Source organism: Symsagittifera roscoffensis, chromosome 10 (assembly GCF_963678635.1).
Source record: "Symsagittifera roscoffensis chromosome 10, txSymRosc1.1, whole genome shotgun sequence".
NCBI classification, from domain to species: domain Eukaryota; kingdom Metazoa; phylum Xenacoelomorpha; order Acoela; family Convolutidae; genus Symsagittifera; species Symsagittifera roscoffensis.
The window spans coordinates 28,884,527-28,898,491 of NC_087071.1; the positions used below are offsets into that span (position 1 = coordinate 28,884,527).

General features: G+C 35.0%; 1 protein-coding gene across 1 annotated transcript; it reads right to left on the reverse strand.

The window, feature by feature from the left end:
• Positions 1–3,039: 3,039 nt before the first annotated feature.
• On the reverse strand, positions 3,040–5,663 carry LOC134855113 (uncharacterized). Its single transcript, XM_063871513.1, has 4 exons — positions 5,513–5,663; positions 4,724–4,848; positions 4,318–4,485; positions 3,040–3,152 (listed from the first exon to the last, which is right to left on the reverse strand). Exons 1-4 carry the CDS (start codon positions 5,574–5,576, stop codon positions 3,051–3,053), a joined length of 459 nt encoding a protein of 152 aa, XP_063727583.1. The 5' UTR covers positions 5,577–5,663; the 3' UTR covers positions 3,040–3,050.
• Between the last annotated feature and the right edge of the window lie 8,302 nt (positions 5,664–13,965).

Consider the following 13,965-nt stretch of genomic DNA (forward strand, 5'->3'; position numbering starts at 1 on the left):
TTAAAATGCACAAAAACTCAAACGTTGCATTTAGTAATTTGGATTTAAATAAACAAGAGGCAACTTCGGTAACTTTGCAGGTAATAAATAAGAACGTAATAAACTAAACGTTGGAAAATTTCTGAAAACGAATTTTTTCTATTACACTATTACACGAAACAATTTTTTTTCGGTACATTTGATGTCTTAAAAAAGTATCAACTTGATACTAATTAGTTTTTAAATGTATTTATACGCCTAAAAAGCCCCGAAGTAGTATTTTGGCATTGGAAAAACACCACTAAAAGCGGCATCTTAATTTTCAACTTAGGTTGGAAAAAAAGTCTCATTGTACAATTACACTACGCTCTGCCCATATAATTACTATTGATTTTAAAAAATCCAGCACTGTTTGGTAAATTAGCAATCGGGGATTTATAATTCGGAATCGACTTCGATACACTAAAATTTTCTTCTTGTTGTTTCAATAGTCGGTCAAAACTATCATTAGCTATCTGAGAATTTGGAAATGAAGCAAATCCAGCGAAAAAAGACTTTAACGAATCATGAAGATTTTGCAAACCAAGCGGTACGTCCTTGTTCCTAAATTTGTTTCCTGTCCAACGTTGGAAGCGCGGGGTTTTTCTAATCGTTGAACTTTCATCCAAACTTTCAATTGGAAGCTTAAGGAAAAAACCGATTGGAACAAATTTATCTTCTTCGTTCTGTGACGAGTTTTCGGACGCAATGCTGTGATCTTGAGCTTGTGATGTTTTTTCAGAATAATACTGTTCTTGCAAACACTGGAGTATTTTCGCATAATTACGCAAATTTGAGGCAATTGAAATTTGAATTACGTTTGATGACATTTCGCTGGTAAACGTTTGACAATCGCATTTGTTTCTTTTGTTTATTATAGGAGTATTAAAAGTAATGTTTGAAATCTGATAATTGTGGTTCTTTGAATCAACTCGTAAAATATGGCTGATACGGAAATGGATCAAAGAGGCTAATGCCCCACCCATCAAATGTCCGCATGTTAAAATTTCATCAACTCTGTTGATTTCAGCAAGAAGCAGTATGGCCGTGATCTGACTTTCATAGCTCTCTGTTTTACAGCTGATTGTGTAAACTTCTTTTTCATCGACTGAATTCGATAAATCGAGGTTGACACTTCGAAACGCAATAATCAAAGTTTTTTTAGTGGTGTTTTGGACTTTTTTTTCTGCTATGACAACAATTAGTTGTTCATCAGTTTTGTTGATGGCAAATAAATATCTGCTGACACTGTGAAACTTTTTGTTAAACTGCAGGTATTCAGCGGGATTTTCGCAATAAATGGCCATTGAACAAAAGAGTGCATTCTGTATCATTGTTTTGTTCGGTAGAGTGTCTGCCGCTTCAATCCATAAATAATGTCTCCCTTTTTTCAAATTTTTGGAATTTTCTGTGAAAACAGGTATTCGGTCATTTTCATTGTCTGATATATCAAAGATCACATCTGGACTTTTGCTAATGTTGAAAGATCGAGCGATTTCTTGGATCAAATTTGAGCCGGAAACAAACGCCCTGACGTTTTGAATTTGGCCGTAGGATACGTAAATATCCTTCATTTCTTGTTACCAGTCGGCTGTAGGTGGCAAAAACTGAGTTTTTTGTGATGAATTTTGGATGTTTGCAGATTTTTCCTGCTGATAGTTATATCCTGATATGTTTTCACCTATGGAGTGAACACTGTGACAAAATATTACCCGCAATGTAATTTCATGGATAAGAGTGGACTATAATGAATTTCCATGGTTTGTTCCCATAAAATTCTAAAATAATCTATTATGATGGATGAATAAGATATTATAAAACAAAAAAGTAGAAATTAATTTCAAAAAATAAGGGAGTTGTAGGTGGGGTTTGTAGGTGGGGTGTAGGTGGGGTTGTAGATGGGGGGAGGTGGGAAGTGGGGTTGGTGGGGTGAGTGCATGTGGGGTAGCATAGTTGGGGTTGGGGTGGGTTTGCTGATAAATGTGGGGGAATGGTATAAATTTTGGGTGGTGAAATTGAAAAAAAACCTGAATATTAAGGGAGAGGGATATGTTTATGCAAATTTTAAGTAAATGTGAGCATTTTGAAAAAAAAAACTATAGAGATTATAATACATCCAAAGTGCATTTAAAATCGATTAAAATGGTAAACTTTTGACCACGAAAATAGAATATGAACGATTATTATCCATGGAACCTCACTGCAGGCAACTAAGTGATGACTTGATTTAACTATCTGACGGCATAATAGACTTACCAAAAGAAAATTTGTTTGACTTGCAGATTAAAATTTGTTCTTTGTTGTTTTTTAATGCCTGAATCTGTTTTTCATTCAAGTGACATTTTTAGGTGTTTTTTTGTCCTCTTTTTTTTTTAACTTTCGGCGCTTCGAAGTCACACGAAGTCTATTTTAAAAACCGAAACGAAACACAATTTTCATTCGTGAAGCTTCGAAGTCACAAGCTTCTTGTGCTAGAGTCGTTGAACGCTAGTTTTGTTTTAAATGACTACTTTTGGTCCTTCGCAGATCTCCAGCTATTGGACAAGAACTCTGATAGAAGTCATTTTATTTTTTGTTTGTCTGAAAACTCGGATACACTGCATTTTTATTTTACAAAAAGCCGAGAATAATTCGTTTCGATTAACTGAGTGTTATGTTCACGGCTCGTTTTTTCTTCGTTTACTTCACCTTCGTTCGTTTGGTTTTGTTTTTAATTGTTTTCTATTTATAGCTCGTTTTTTCTTTTTTCTTCGTGTACTTCACATTCGTTTGTTTGGATTCGTTTTATATGTTTTCTTTTTACGGCTCTTTTTTTTCATCGTTTACTTCACATTCGTTTGTTTGGATTCGTTTTATTTGTTTTCTATTTATGGCTCGTTTTTTTCTTTGTTTACTTCACTTTCGTCTGGCTTTAAGCATGTCACATGTGGACTTTTGTAAACTTTTAAAGCAGATTTTCCGACCGGAGAGGCATCTGATTGGAAAAAAATTTTTGACTTGTGAATTGTAACTTTAAATCTGGTTAAAACATGTCAGGACAGTTTAAGATTTGTTGAGTTTACAGGATATTTGTTGCAGATCCATTTTTGAACTGGACACACAACATTGAACTTGAACCAATCAAAGTTAAGCTCCTGTAGGTGAAATGATACAATAGTTCGTTAATTTTTTTCTTTTTGAACTTACCATAAAAGGATGGGGGTTTAAACAGAGTCCATTTAGTAGCTCGGCTTTCACGCAACCTTTTCTAACCCAAAAAAAACAAATCTTATAAAAGTCGTGACTTGTTAAGAGCTGTTTAATTTAAAATGAAATCAGTTATTCACGCAGGTTGGCTAAATATTCATATTCTACTCAAACGTTTCCGATAACAGGCAACGTATTTGCCCAAACGATACTACTGATGGTGAAGTTGAAGAACACTTCAGCGGAGCTGCACCTTCCAAAAATTCTATAAAAAGCAAAAAAGAACTCTTAAATGCCGATCATTCAAAACACGGCAAATTGTCTTGATTGAAAATCAGTTGGCACATTTTTCAAAAAACAAGTTAAGAATTCAACCTTTTTTTTAAATTACACAGGCTAAGTAAACTTATAAAATACATAAAATTTTGATCACACCACTTAGCGGACCTCAATTCAACTTGTAATGCTTTCTGAGCTGAAATAAGTCTCTGCCTAGAAATTTGAAAAAAGATAGAAAATTGGAAATTTTCCGCAAATTAATTAGGCAAAAATGACAACCCCCAAAATCCATAACACTCCAAAAAAAAAATCGCAGATTAAACAATGTCCTCTTTTTGAGCTGCTTGAGCCTTTTAAAAAAATCCATTAAACAGGCTAGTTAAGAAAACAACAATTGTCTGAAGGAAAACCGACGAACGGAAAAACTCCCAGCTTCTTTAAATGTCTAAGAAACTACGACTGGAAAACAGGATTTGAAATCGCCGCACTGGAGCAAAGCGCGCTCTTCACCATTATATATACGTGAAAAAGCGCAGAATTTAGAGTAGCAAATGAACAAAATGCAACTTTCAGAACTTCAAAACTTCAGCAACACTGGTCTCATGTAAAATATATATTTTTCCGTTTTGCTCTAATCGTCGATGCTCAAGCGTAAAGAACGGTGAAAAAATGTCCCACAAAATTGTTATTTCTAGGCTTGCAATTTAACGCTATTTTGGCACGCTCGCTTGTGCATATTTATGAGTGTCAAATTCTCGCTTATGTCAAAACCACCCGAATAATCTTTCTCTGCGTTTTTTAAAGTATTGTTTTTTAAAGTATCATTTCACACGCCTCTTTCAACCGGGCTCGTTCGAATGACGTCACGTAATATCCCATTGGAACTGACGGCAAAATGAAGTTTGCATTCGGGTGACCTCCTATGATTGTGACTTCGCTTTTCTCGGTGCCAAAACTAATTTCTACTATGGAGTTCACACAGAGCTGATGGTCAAATCTAGCCTGAAAATAAAAAAAATCAATTACGCTCTAAGCATGTCTAATTTTACCCTATCTCAAAAACAAGAGTTATTTTAATAGACTACTTTTACTAGAAACCACTAAATTTAATAATTTATCAAAAAAGCCGAGTTCCGCGTTGCGTTTCGAGATTTTTTGGAGAAAAAAATTTCGCAAAAACTAGGTTCATAAATTTCGAAATTTTCCCGATAATTTTAAATTGTTTTTAATACCTGTTTACCTTGACAACTCGCAGACTTTTTGCAGCACTATCGAAATCTGATATCTTGTAAATGTAGTAATCAGGTGAAAAGCCTTTGGGCTGACCAAATTTCATGTACGCTCTGGTTTGGTAGTAGCAGCATCCTAAAATATAGGAAAACTTGAATATTCCACAACAACCTAACCTGAAAACATTTTCTCTTTTCTCCTCGCGAAGGTTTTCTTGAGTTGAATTTTGAAGTGTCTTACAAGTAAAAATTACATGATCCATTTTTAAGAAAGCCAAACTGATAATATGCTCTTTTTTATATCTGATATTAAAAAACTAATGAATTATTAAATTGGAGATACTTTCTGTACAAATTTACCTATAAAATCTTACAAAACAACTTATGAAAAGCCAAGAAAAACGAATTTTCAGATCTGAAATAGCCAAGAAAAACAAAATTTCAGATCTGAAATTATATCTGAAACGAATTTTTTCAGATCTGAAATAACCAAGAAAAACAAAACTTCAGATCTTAATTGTGATCTGAAATAGCCCATCCTTAAAGTATCCAAGCGTTATTTAAACGTTTCACAACCTCTTTCAGATCTGAAATTTAGATCTGAAATAGATAATTTCAGATATGTTTTAGAAAATTTACTGGGTACTGGCTCCGATGAGTTTGCAGAAATAAGAGCGAACTTTGATAGGTCGAAACGAGTTAAAACCACTTGAAACAATTTCTGAACTTCAGATGAATAAACTTGGAAAAAGTAACCTACATTCAGAATTATTACATGAAGCAAAAACTTCCGACTTAACCTGATGGTTCGAAACTGAGGAAAGAGAACCAATTGATGCTTCTGTAAATCCACCGACTCAACATCTCTGTTCGTAAAGTATCTTTCCAGTGATGCTGGCGGTTGTGCTCACGAAGTGATGTGTAGTAGCTATTAGTGCAGAAGTAGAGGCTGAAACGAGAAAGGTTCTAACTTGAGTGCGAGTCAATTAAATCGAGTGTGAAAAAACTAGCCAAATAAAGGTATAAGCCAACTAAAAATACGCAGTGTAGGAATAGAAGCGAATCCGATTTTCAAACCACTTGCGATTTGAACACACCTAGGATGGAAACCTAGCCGACAGGAAATGAAGCAAAAGCAAGTTGAAAAATTGTTTGAAAATGTCAAAAAAGACTACCACCAATTTCATACGAGTTTCTCGTTTTGCAAATAGGACAACCAGCCAATTACCAGTGTTGAAACAAAACTTATGCAGCGGTATCTGAGTCGGCTATAATGTAGCTGACACAAGTTGGGTCGAAACACGTTATCATAAAAAAAACTATTTAAAGCTCAAAACTCAAAAGTGGAAAAAATAAAATATTTCAGTAATAAACAACGCAGAATGAGCATAACAAGCCGATGCAAAAACGCCCAAAAACCTTCCTAGAGGTTAAGCAACAAAAAAAGATTATCGAATAAAAAGAGTACTTGAATAACTATTTCGTTTGCGCAACCTATTTTTGACAAATTCTATAGCAACGATTTTGATGAACATCGCAACGCTATAGGCAAATTTGAAAAGTAGTAAATGAGAAGAACTCAGGCGCGGATCTATTTCTCGAAGGTTATGGGGCCGATTTTGAGCTCTCCCAAACCCCTATAAGGACCGCAATTTGAACAAATTTTCTGTGCCACATGCAAATTTGAAAAAAAGCGAAAAAAGCGCAATATTTTGACCAACAGACTGCCTTTTTTTCGGCGCGCGATCCCCCCTCAAATTTAGTGTAGATTGGCTCCAAAGACGCCCTAGAAAACTTTTAAGGTCGGTCAGCTATAAATGAATATCTCAAAATAGTACAAAGGGGAGAATTACTGGGAGATATATATATATAGATATAAATTGTTTTTTTTCACACCCTCAAACCACTTTATGTCGAAGTTGAAAACTTTTAAGGTCAGTCAGCTATAAATGGATATCTCAAAATAGTAAAAAAGGGGAGATATACTGGGAGATATATATAGATATAAATTGTTTTTTTTTTCAAACCCTCAAACCACTTTATGTCAAAGTGGAAAACGTATCAAGTGTATTATCAAAATGTCTGCAAAAAATGAAGTTAATTTTAGACAACAAATTACTTTCGCAATTTCACAATGGATGTCACCATAATTTTGTCTAAAAGTTCACAAAGAAATCAGCAAAGGGCATCTAAAAGTCTCTAGTTTCATCAACAAGACTGTCCAATTATCTTGCCAGACATTCTATGATATCTAACAACACTCCCAACACTTAAACAAAATTGACAAATTAAAGTGAAAAATGTCTGTCAAAATTTAAAGCCTGACTGGCTCACTTTTTGTCCGATGTTCGTAACGAAAGTAACGGAATATTTGCTCTCGGGGTGGGTTTCTTTTCTTCAGACAAACTTCGACTTTTTAACTAACCGTTTTGACAGAATTTTTTTTGTCATTCAAAAACTTTTGTTGTCTTGAGCTTAAATTGGAATTAGATATTTCACCTGTGATCATTTTTCGTGAAGTTTAAAGGTTGCCAATTTGGCCAATTTGGGAAATTTAACGCTCGACATATTTTGCGCTATTAACACTTAAGTGGATATTTAATCCGTCTTAGAAATTGTTCCAAATTGCTTGAAGGAAGTTTTTTTAGCTCATTCAATTTGTAACTAGGAGCGAAATCTATCATTTTGTACTTTGTATAGCGTGTGGGGGGATTTTTTTATACAAACATTTCAAAAGTAAAAAAAAATCGTTTTTTTTTAAATTCCCACTAAATTTTTAAAATTGTTATTGCTCTTTAAGAGGTAGTCGGTATTTTCAGGGCTTCGCCCCTATACGAGCAGTCTTGTTTTTGTTAAGCAAAATTTATCATTTGTGTGTAATGTTCCGTGTTATCCGTGTTTGTGTGTTGTCATTTGTTTTAACTTGTGTGTGTTATGTTTCAATTTGTGTTCACATTCATGAGTTAAACATACTCTAACTTCTCGTCTCATCGAATTTTCTTCTTCAACAATTTTTTTTGTGCATAATTGCACCGAAAAAATTTATTGTTTTTGCATTATATCTAGATGTGTTTCTAAAAGGAAGCCAGAGATATACCTTTCATTTTGATATGTTGGTTCCCGTACCCAGCGAAGGCTGTTTTTCTGGATAGAATTGTTTTACAGATTACCTAGTGAGTTAGGACCGAGTTGGTTAACTCATAGAGTAATTTCGGATAGGGTACACCGTCTGCTCGTCACGCTATCTTATTTTCGGCCGGATAGATTCGTGCAACTTCTTAGTCTAATACCGATCCTAATCTTACTCTTATACTATCTAGTCTCAGGTTGTTTAACTAGTCTCTGCTAGGCTCAATAGATCTAGGGTATACTGGTTTATTGCGGCTGCTGAAGTGCTCGGGAGAGTCCAACTAATTTCTAAGTTAAATTCAAATCTCTCTGGTGCTGAAATTACAAGTAACTTCAGCACTTACAAATAAGTGGGTTGTTAGTTAGATGGATCATGATTGGTTAATATTAAATACTTTACATTGGTAAAATATCTAAATTATCCAATCATAAAATGTAGTTTAGATCAGGTTCCACCCATCCGGGTTTTACAGAGTTTTTTAGAATAGTTCTTCTGCAATTCGAAGGATGGATGATGGACGTTGGTGTTTGGCGAACATCATATTTCTTCTGTTTCCTTTTTGTTAAAGAAGTTCCAGGAAGCTGGAGTTAGAGACATAAGACGTTGTGTCTTCTAGTGACAACGACTAAGTCTTTGCAACAAACTCAAATCTGATTTCAGAATGGTTTGCTATGTCAGGTTTTTTTGTTCTGCGTGGAGAACTTCTTTTGTGTCTGATCTTAGTTTGGGAATGGCGTGGAGATTGTGCGTGGAGGGGATGCCTGGTTACTCGGATCTGTACGTATACTTGAACATCGAGGTGGTCATTGGTCTAGTTCAATGAAGTCCTTTTCTGCGAAGTCAAGTCGTACTCTAAATCCTTTGAGTTGTGATTGTGAGTGGCATATCGATTGTGGTTGGCCATTCTCTCTCGAGCGTAGTGGGGTCGTTTTGTCTTTAGATGTTCGTCCTTGGTGTTGTATTCTGATCTATGTATTGCATAATGTAATTTACATTTTATAAAACATTTATTAGTTTAATGTTTTTTAATTATGATTTTAGTTAGTTGTTTTCACAAAAGCTTTTTGTTTTAGTTCGGTTATTTTGAAGAGTTACTCACACTTGAGTAGCTCTTATTAAAAATAGAGGTGTGGTCACAAAGCGTGGATGTAGCGCGATGGGTTAGGCCGGCTATAGAGCATGCTCAGGACGTCCTTCCTGGTGGGTTAGGCCAGGAATGGGAGTATGATTTCATGCGGTTTTTGTGAGGGGTCCTGTTATGTGACAACGTTTTATGTTGGGTTTGTTGTGGTTTTTCTTATGTCTTGTTGGTTATGTCCTTTTTCCAAAAAGTAAATTGTTCGTGGTATGGGTTTGTCTTTCGACTTTTTTGTGTTTTATTATTTCTTTCTTAGACTTTATAATAGTCTTCAAAAGAATAAATTATCCAGTTTTAAACTGGGTTATTCCGGTTTGGGTACCGTTGGTTTCCTTTTCTTAGTCATGCTGTTATTCTATGATTTGTGGTATTTAGTAAGCTGCGTTGGTTAGTTTTGTTTAGTATATGATTCCTTTCCAACCGGGTTAAAGGAAAGTTTGAAACATGTTATTATATGTTAGAGTTGTTGAGTGTGAAAACTTGAAACTGAAAATCATTATTTTTAAACAATTCTTCGTGGGCGAGCTGTGCGAGTGTGGATAGAATTTCTGTGCGAATGAATGAAAATATCAAAAGGTTAGTACTGCAATTGCATTTTATTAATTTACTGCATAGAATTTGGAAATTTACTGCTAGTTATGGGGGAATTTTAAGTTACAAATTTTCATTATAATTAGATTTACTGCTTGTGGGGAAAATTTTAGAAATGAATTTACTGCATTGGTATTAAATTTATAAATTTATAAGTGTAAGAGATTAATAGAATTGTTGAAGTCTGTTTGATGAAATTTGCGATCTTTATTTGTTTTTTGTGGTTTTTGTAGGTGATCGTCGGATGAAGGCTAAAAATCTAAGGAAAACATGGATAAAGTATGGTGAGTTTTTTAATATTTCAATTAGTTAGTTATATTCATTTAATTCATACTTACCTGTTAGTCGTCGGGGAAAAAACCGTGGGGGAAGATGTCGTGAATTAGTTCTGAAGTTGTTAGTAGTTTAGCTAAGATGCGGATGATATTTTTAGTCTGAAGCAGTGGCCAAAGCAATTGGAGTGCCTTGATAGTGGTTAGTTCTTCAGTGCCAACTGCAAACTCATAAGGTGTGTTTTGGATTAGATTATATAATTTGTGATTGAATTTAGTGTTGTGGATGAATTCTAAAATTGGGATTTCTATAGGTTGTACAAACTCGTGCGGGATAAGGAAGGGTCGGGATTCTTCGGCGTTGAAGGTCTTGGTGATGGGACAGAAGATGTACATTTGGGTTATGGGATCATAATTACGAAGAATACCATGGAGGTTAGTGTCTTTAATACAATATGTGAAATTTAGGAAAAATGGTGAAGTGTATTTGGAATTAATGAATTGAAAACGATGGTGTGGTTGTCTAGAGGGTGTGTGTAGGTCAAAGTGATTTTGGATGAAGCGATAATAACTATATGTGTGGGTTTGTTTAGTGCGCAACATAATATCGTGTGAGCAGTGTAAATCTCTTTCGTGTGGTGCAAGGAAATGAAAGGTTAGTGAAAATATTTGGAAGCGTTCTTTAAAACTTTCGTATGCTTGTGTGTCTGTTAGTGCTTCTGAAATAATGTGATCAAACTTTCGATCGAAGATGTTTAGTGTAAATATATATGGTGTCTTGATGAAAAATTTCTCGGTAATTTGTGGATTAGCGAAGCGATCGTCGTCTAAGAATTGATCTTGGTTAGCTCTGATGATGTTGTGATCATAGTATTCGAGTGTATATTCGTTAGCTCTAGGTGCAGTGTGTGTTTTTAGTGATTTTTTATATCCAACGTAAGTAAATTGTCTAGCGGTTAGTGGTGTAGTGAGTTGATATAGCATGTCCGTATTTCGCTCTATATCGATGTGAGTGTTAGATAAAGGTAAGCAAAGAGGGTTAGTAAAATGATAATATGAGGTCCAAGAGAGAGTGGGCATTAAAACGTATTCATCTACAAAGTTGCGTGTTTCGTTAGTGTCGTGGGGGGTGTTTAAGGTGTATTGTGGGAATGAGGGTAAGGTGATGGCTAAAAATTCTTTTGTGTTAGTATGCTTGGGGTGGTTGATGTATTCACGGGCTGTTCCTGGTTTTGCTGGGAAAGGATGGTTGGGGAACTTTCTTTTAAAAGTGCGGTAAGCTCTATTAGTGTTGAGTGAAGATTCAGTTGATGTGGATGATGGTGCTAATGATTCAGTATAATTTGAAGAGGGTGTAGGGGTAGGGGGGTTGGATGAGTTTATTGTGGAGGAGATTTGGTTTATGGTTGGGGTATTAAGGTGGTAGGGTTGTTGTTGAAGGGTAATAAAATTATCTAGCTCTGGGGAGATTCGGGGGGTGTCTGGAGAATGAGATGATTGGTCAGAATGGTATGAGGAGTAAGTTGGGGTAACTTGGGAAGCATAAGAGGGTGTGGGAGTGATTGGGTCAGGGTTATTGGATAATATGGGTTGAAAAGGGGGTTGAGAAAAATTAGAAGAGTTATGAAAATTATTGGATGGGGATGGTTCTGAGTCGGCAAATTCATCGGGGGTTTCAATATTCGGGTTATTGAGTTGTGAGATGGAATATAAAACTGAGATGTGTGAATTAGTGTCGGAATTCATGCCTGATGTTACATTACTAGATGGAAAATCGGGTGGCGGAAAAGCAAAAAGTGGTATTATTGGGATTGGAGAGGTAAGATTGGTTGGGTGGGAATTTGATCGGTGTAGTGATCCAAGTTGGCGGCTCATCGTGGGCTAAAAAAATGATTATTTTGAGACTGAAAAGCGGTGGTATGGGGTTGTTCAATAATTTGTTCATAAGTATTATCATCTTGTGACTGGTGTGTCATTATATGTTGAATGGGACTTTGTGATGTGGTGAGTCGAAAATTTGGATTATGTGTGATGGCTAAATTTCGAAAATTTCGTGGGACTAGGGATAGTGGATGGTTATTTGGTAGGGGTGGTAATTGTGGTGCCGTTGGCGTTATGTCTACATTGTTATGTTCTTCGTCGTATGTATTTTGTCGTGTTGCTATTTTTGTGTTATATTCTTTTATTTGTGCGTCTAAAAGAATTTTGTTTATAGATGTAGAAAAGATTCCAAAAAATCCTGCAAAGAGTATGCGTGCTACGCTTGCTTGTCTGTTTACTTGTGTGTGTATAGCACATGTGTTGTAGATTCCTTTTAAAAGTGAGAAAAGAAATCCAATAAAGTTAAACATTGCGTATAAAATAGTCAATTTTTCTAAGTTGTAGTAGGGCCATCCTAGAAAATCGAGGATCTCATTTTTGAGTGTAACAAAGCTAAAAATGTTAATTGGTGATATATCTTGGGGACGGTATTTTTCACCGTTTAGATATATATAATCTTTAATGTCTTTAAAATATCCGCTATAGTCTTGCGTGTAGATATCGGCAAATCCTGCGGTTTCTGCAAGTTTGCGTAAATTTTGGTCTATTGATTGTCTTTGTATAGTGTCCATTTGTGTTAATAATTCTTGGAATTGTTGTGTTCTAATGTGATGTTGAATATCTGATTTTGAATAGATTCCTATTGATTGTAAGTCTATATTTGGGTTTCGAGCAATAGCGCGAATGCTTTCTGGTGAAAATTTTTTGAGTGATTGCATTAATGTGGGATATGGAGTGAGAAGATAATATTTATTTTCATCAGGGTTTAGTTGTACTACATTGTGGCTGTTTTCTGATCCACATGGGACTGCGGTATCCCAGAAATAGGTTCTTCGTGAAAGTGTATCCACGAAATGTACTTTATTCTTATAAAAGATAGAGATTCTTTTATAACATCGTTTATCTTCAAAAACGTATAGTGGTGATATTTTTTTAGTACAAGTATAAAACCATAAGATGTTTCCTTCATAGTCTAAAAAATTTGATCTATTTCCAGATAATAAGTATCCTGCATAGGGTATTTTTAATACTGCTAGTGCAAGTGATTGTAATATTTGTGTTCGTTCTAATTCGCATAGTTGGTGTAGTGTTTCTAATTCGGAGAGTGACATTTCTTGAAAAATTCGGCTAATTGTATAATCTAGTTTCATATCTAAATGAATATCATAGTGGATATTACCGAAATATGTAGTATTCATTAGTGATAATTCTTGTAAGCGTGTGCTTCTGGTGTCATGGGGTTTTAGATGTCCACCAGGTTGTCCGTTGCTTTTTTCAAAATTAACTGGTATATAGGATGTTCCTTCGTTTGGAGGATGACCTGTGGCATATGGGTCGATTTTTACTTTTCCAGTGGTCATGTCGAATCCTTTTTCGTATTCAACTAATATTTCGGAGTATTGTGTTTTGTGAAGTGGGTTTCTGTATTTACATGCAAGTTCTGTTTCTTGATATATTTGAAAACGTGTCAATTTATTTTCTATATTGTCTATGTTTCTAAAATTAGAACTTAGTTTTCGTGATGGATGGACTTGTTCATATGGAATTGATTGTATAAAATATTTTTCGTGAAATTTTATCATACGAGCGTGTATTTTTGCTACTTGAAATGTTGTACATGTATCTTCGGGGAACCAAACAATTGTTGCTTGTGTTCTCGTTGTAGGGTCGCAATAACCTTGATCATTTTTACAAGGTAATCGGATTCCTTGATAGATCATTGTATTATCTGATAAATCTCGTGTTAGTTGTATTTTTTCGAGTTGTATTTTCCAATCGAAAAACATTATTTCTTGGTATCCTTTATTTTTTGTGTCTGCTTTGCAGTTTGATGGGTCATTTATACCAATGTGTGGTATCCAATGTTTATCGTGTAGGTCATAGGTTAATCGTCCGTGTGCGCCGTTATACGGGTATTTTTCGTCTAGTTTTATATGTCCTTGGTGTCTTTCAAGTTGTGATTGATGTACAGAGTCTGGAAAAACTTGAAAATTAACTAACTTTCTTTGGGAGTTTTTATTTTGTGTGATGTTTAGTCTAAGTAATTCATTTTTACAATCGTCGGGATTGAGGTGTAAAAGA

Coding starts and splice junctions, on each gene's coding strand:
- LOC134855113 (XM_063871513.1), bottom strand. CDS start 5,576: ATGTTGAGTCGGTGGATTTACAGAAGCATCAATTGGTTCTCTTTCCTC. Junction 4,849..5,512: donor CCTCAGTTTCGAACCATCAG/GTTAAGTCGGAA, acceptor CCTATATTTTAG/GATGCTGCTACTACCAAACC. Junction 4,486..4,723: donor AAAGTCTGCGAGTTGTCAAG/GTAAACAGGTAT, acceptor TTTTATTTTCAG/GCTAGATTTGACCATCAGCT.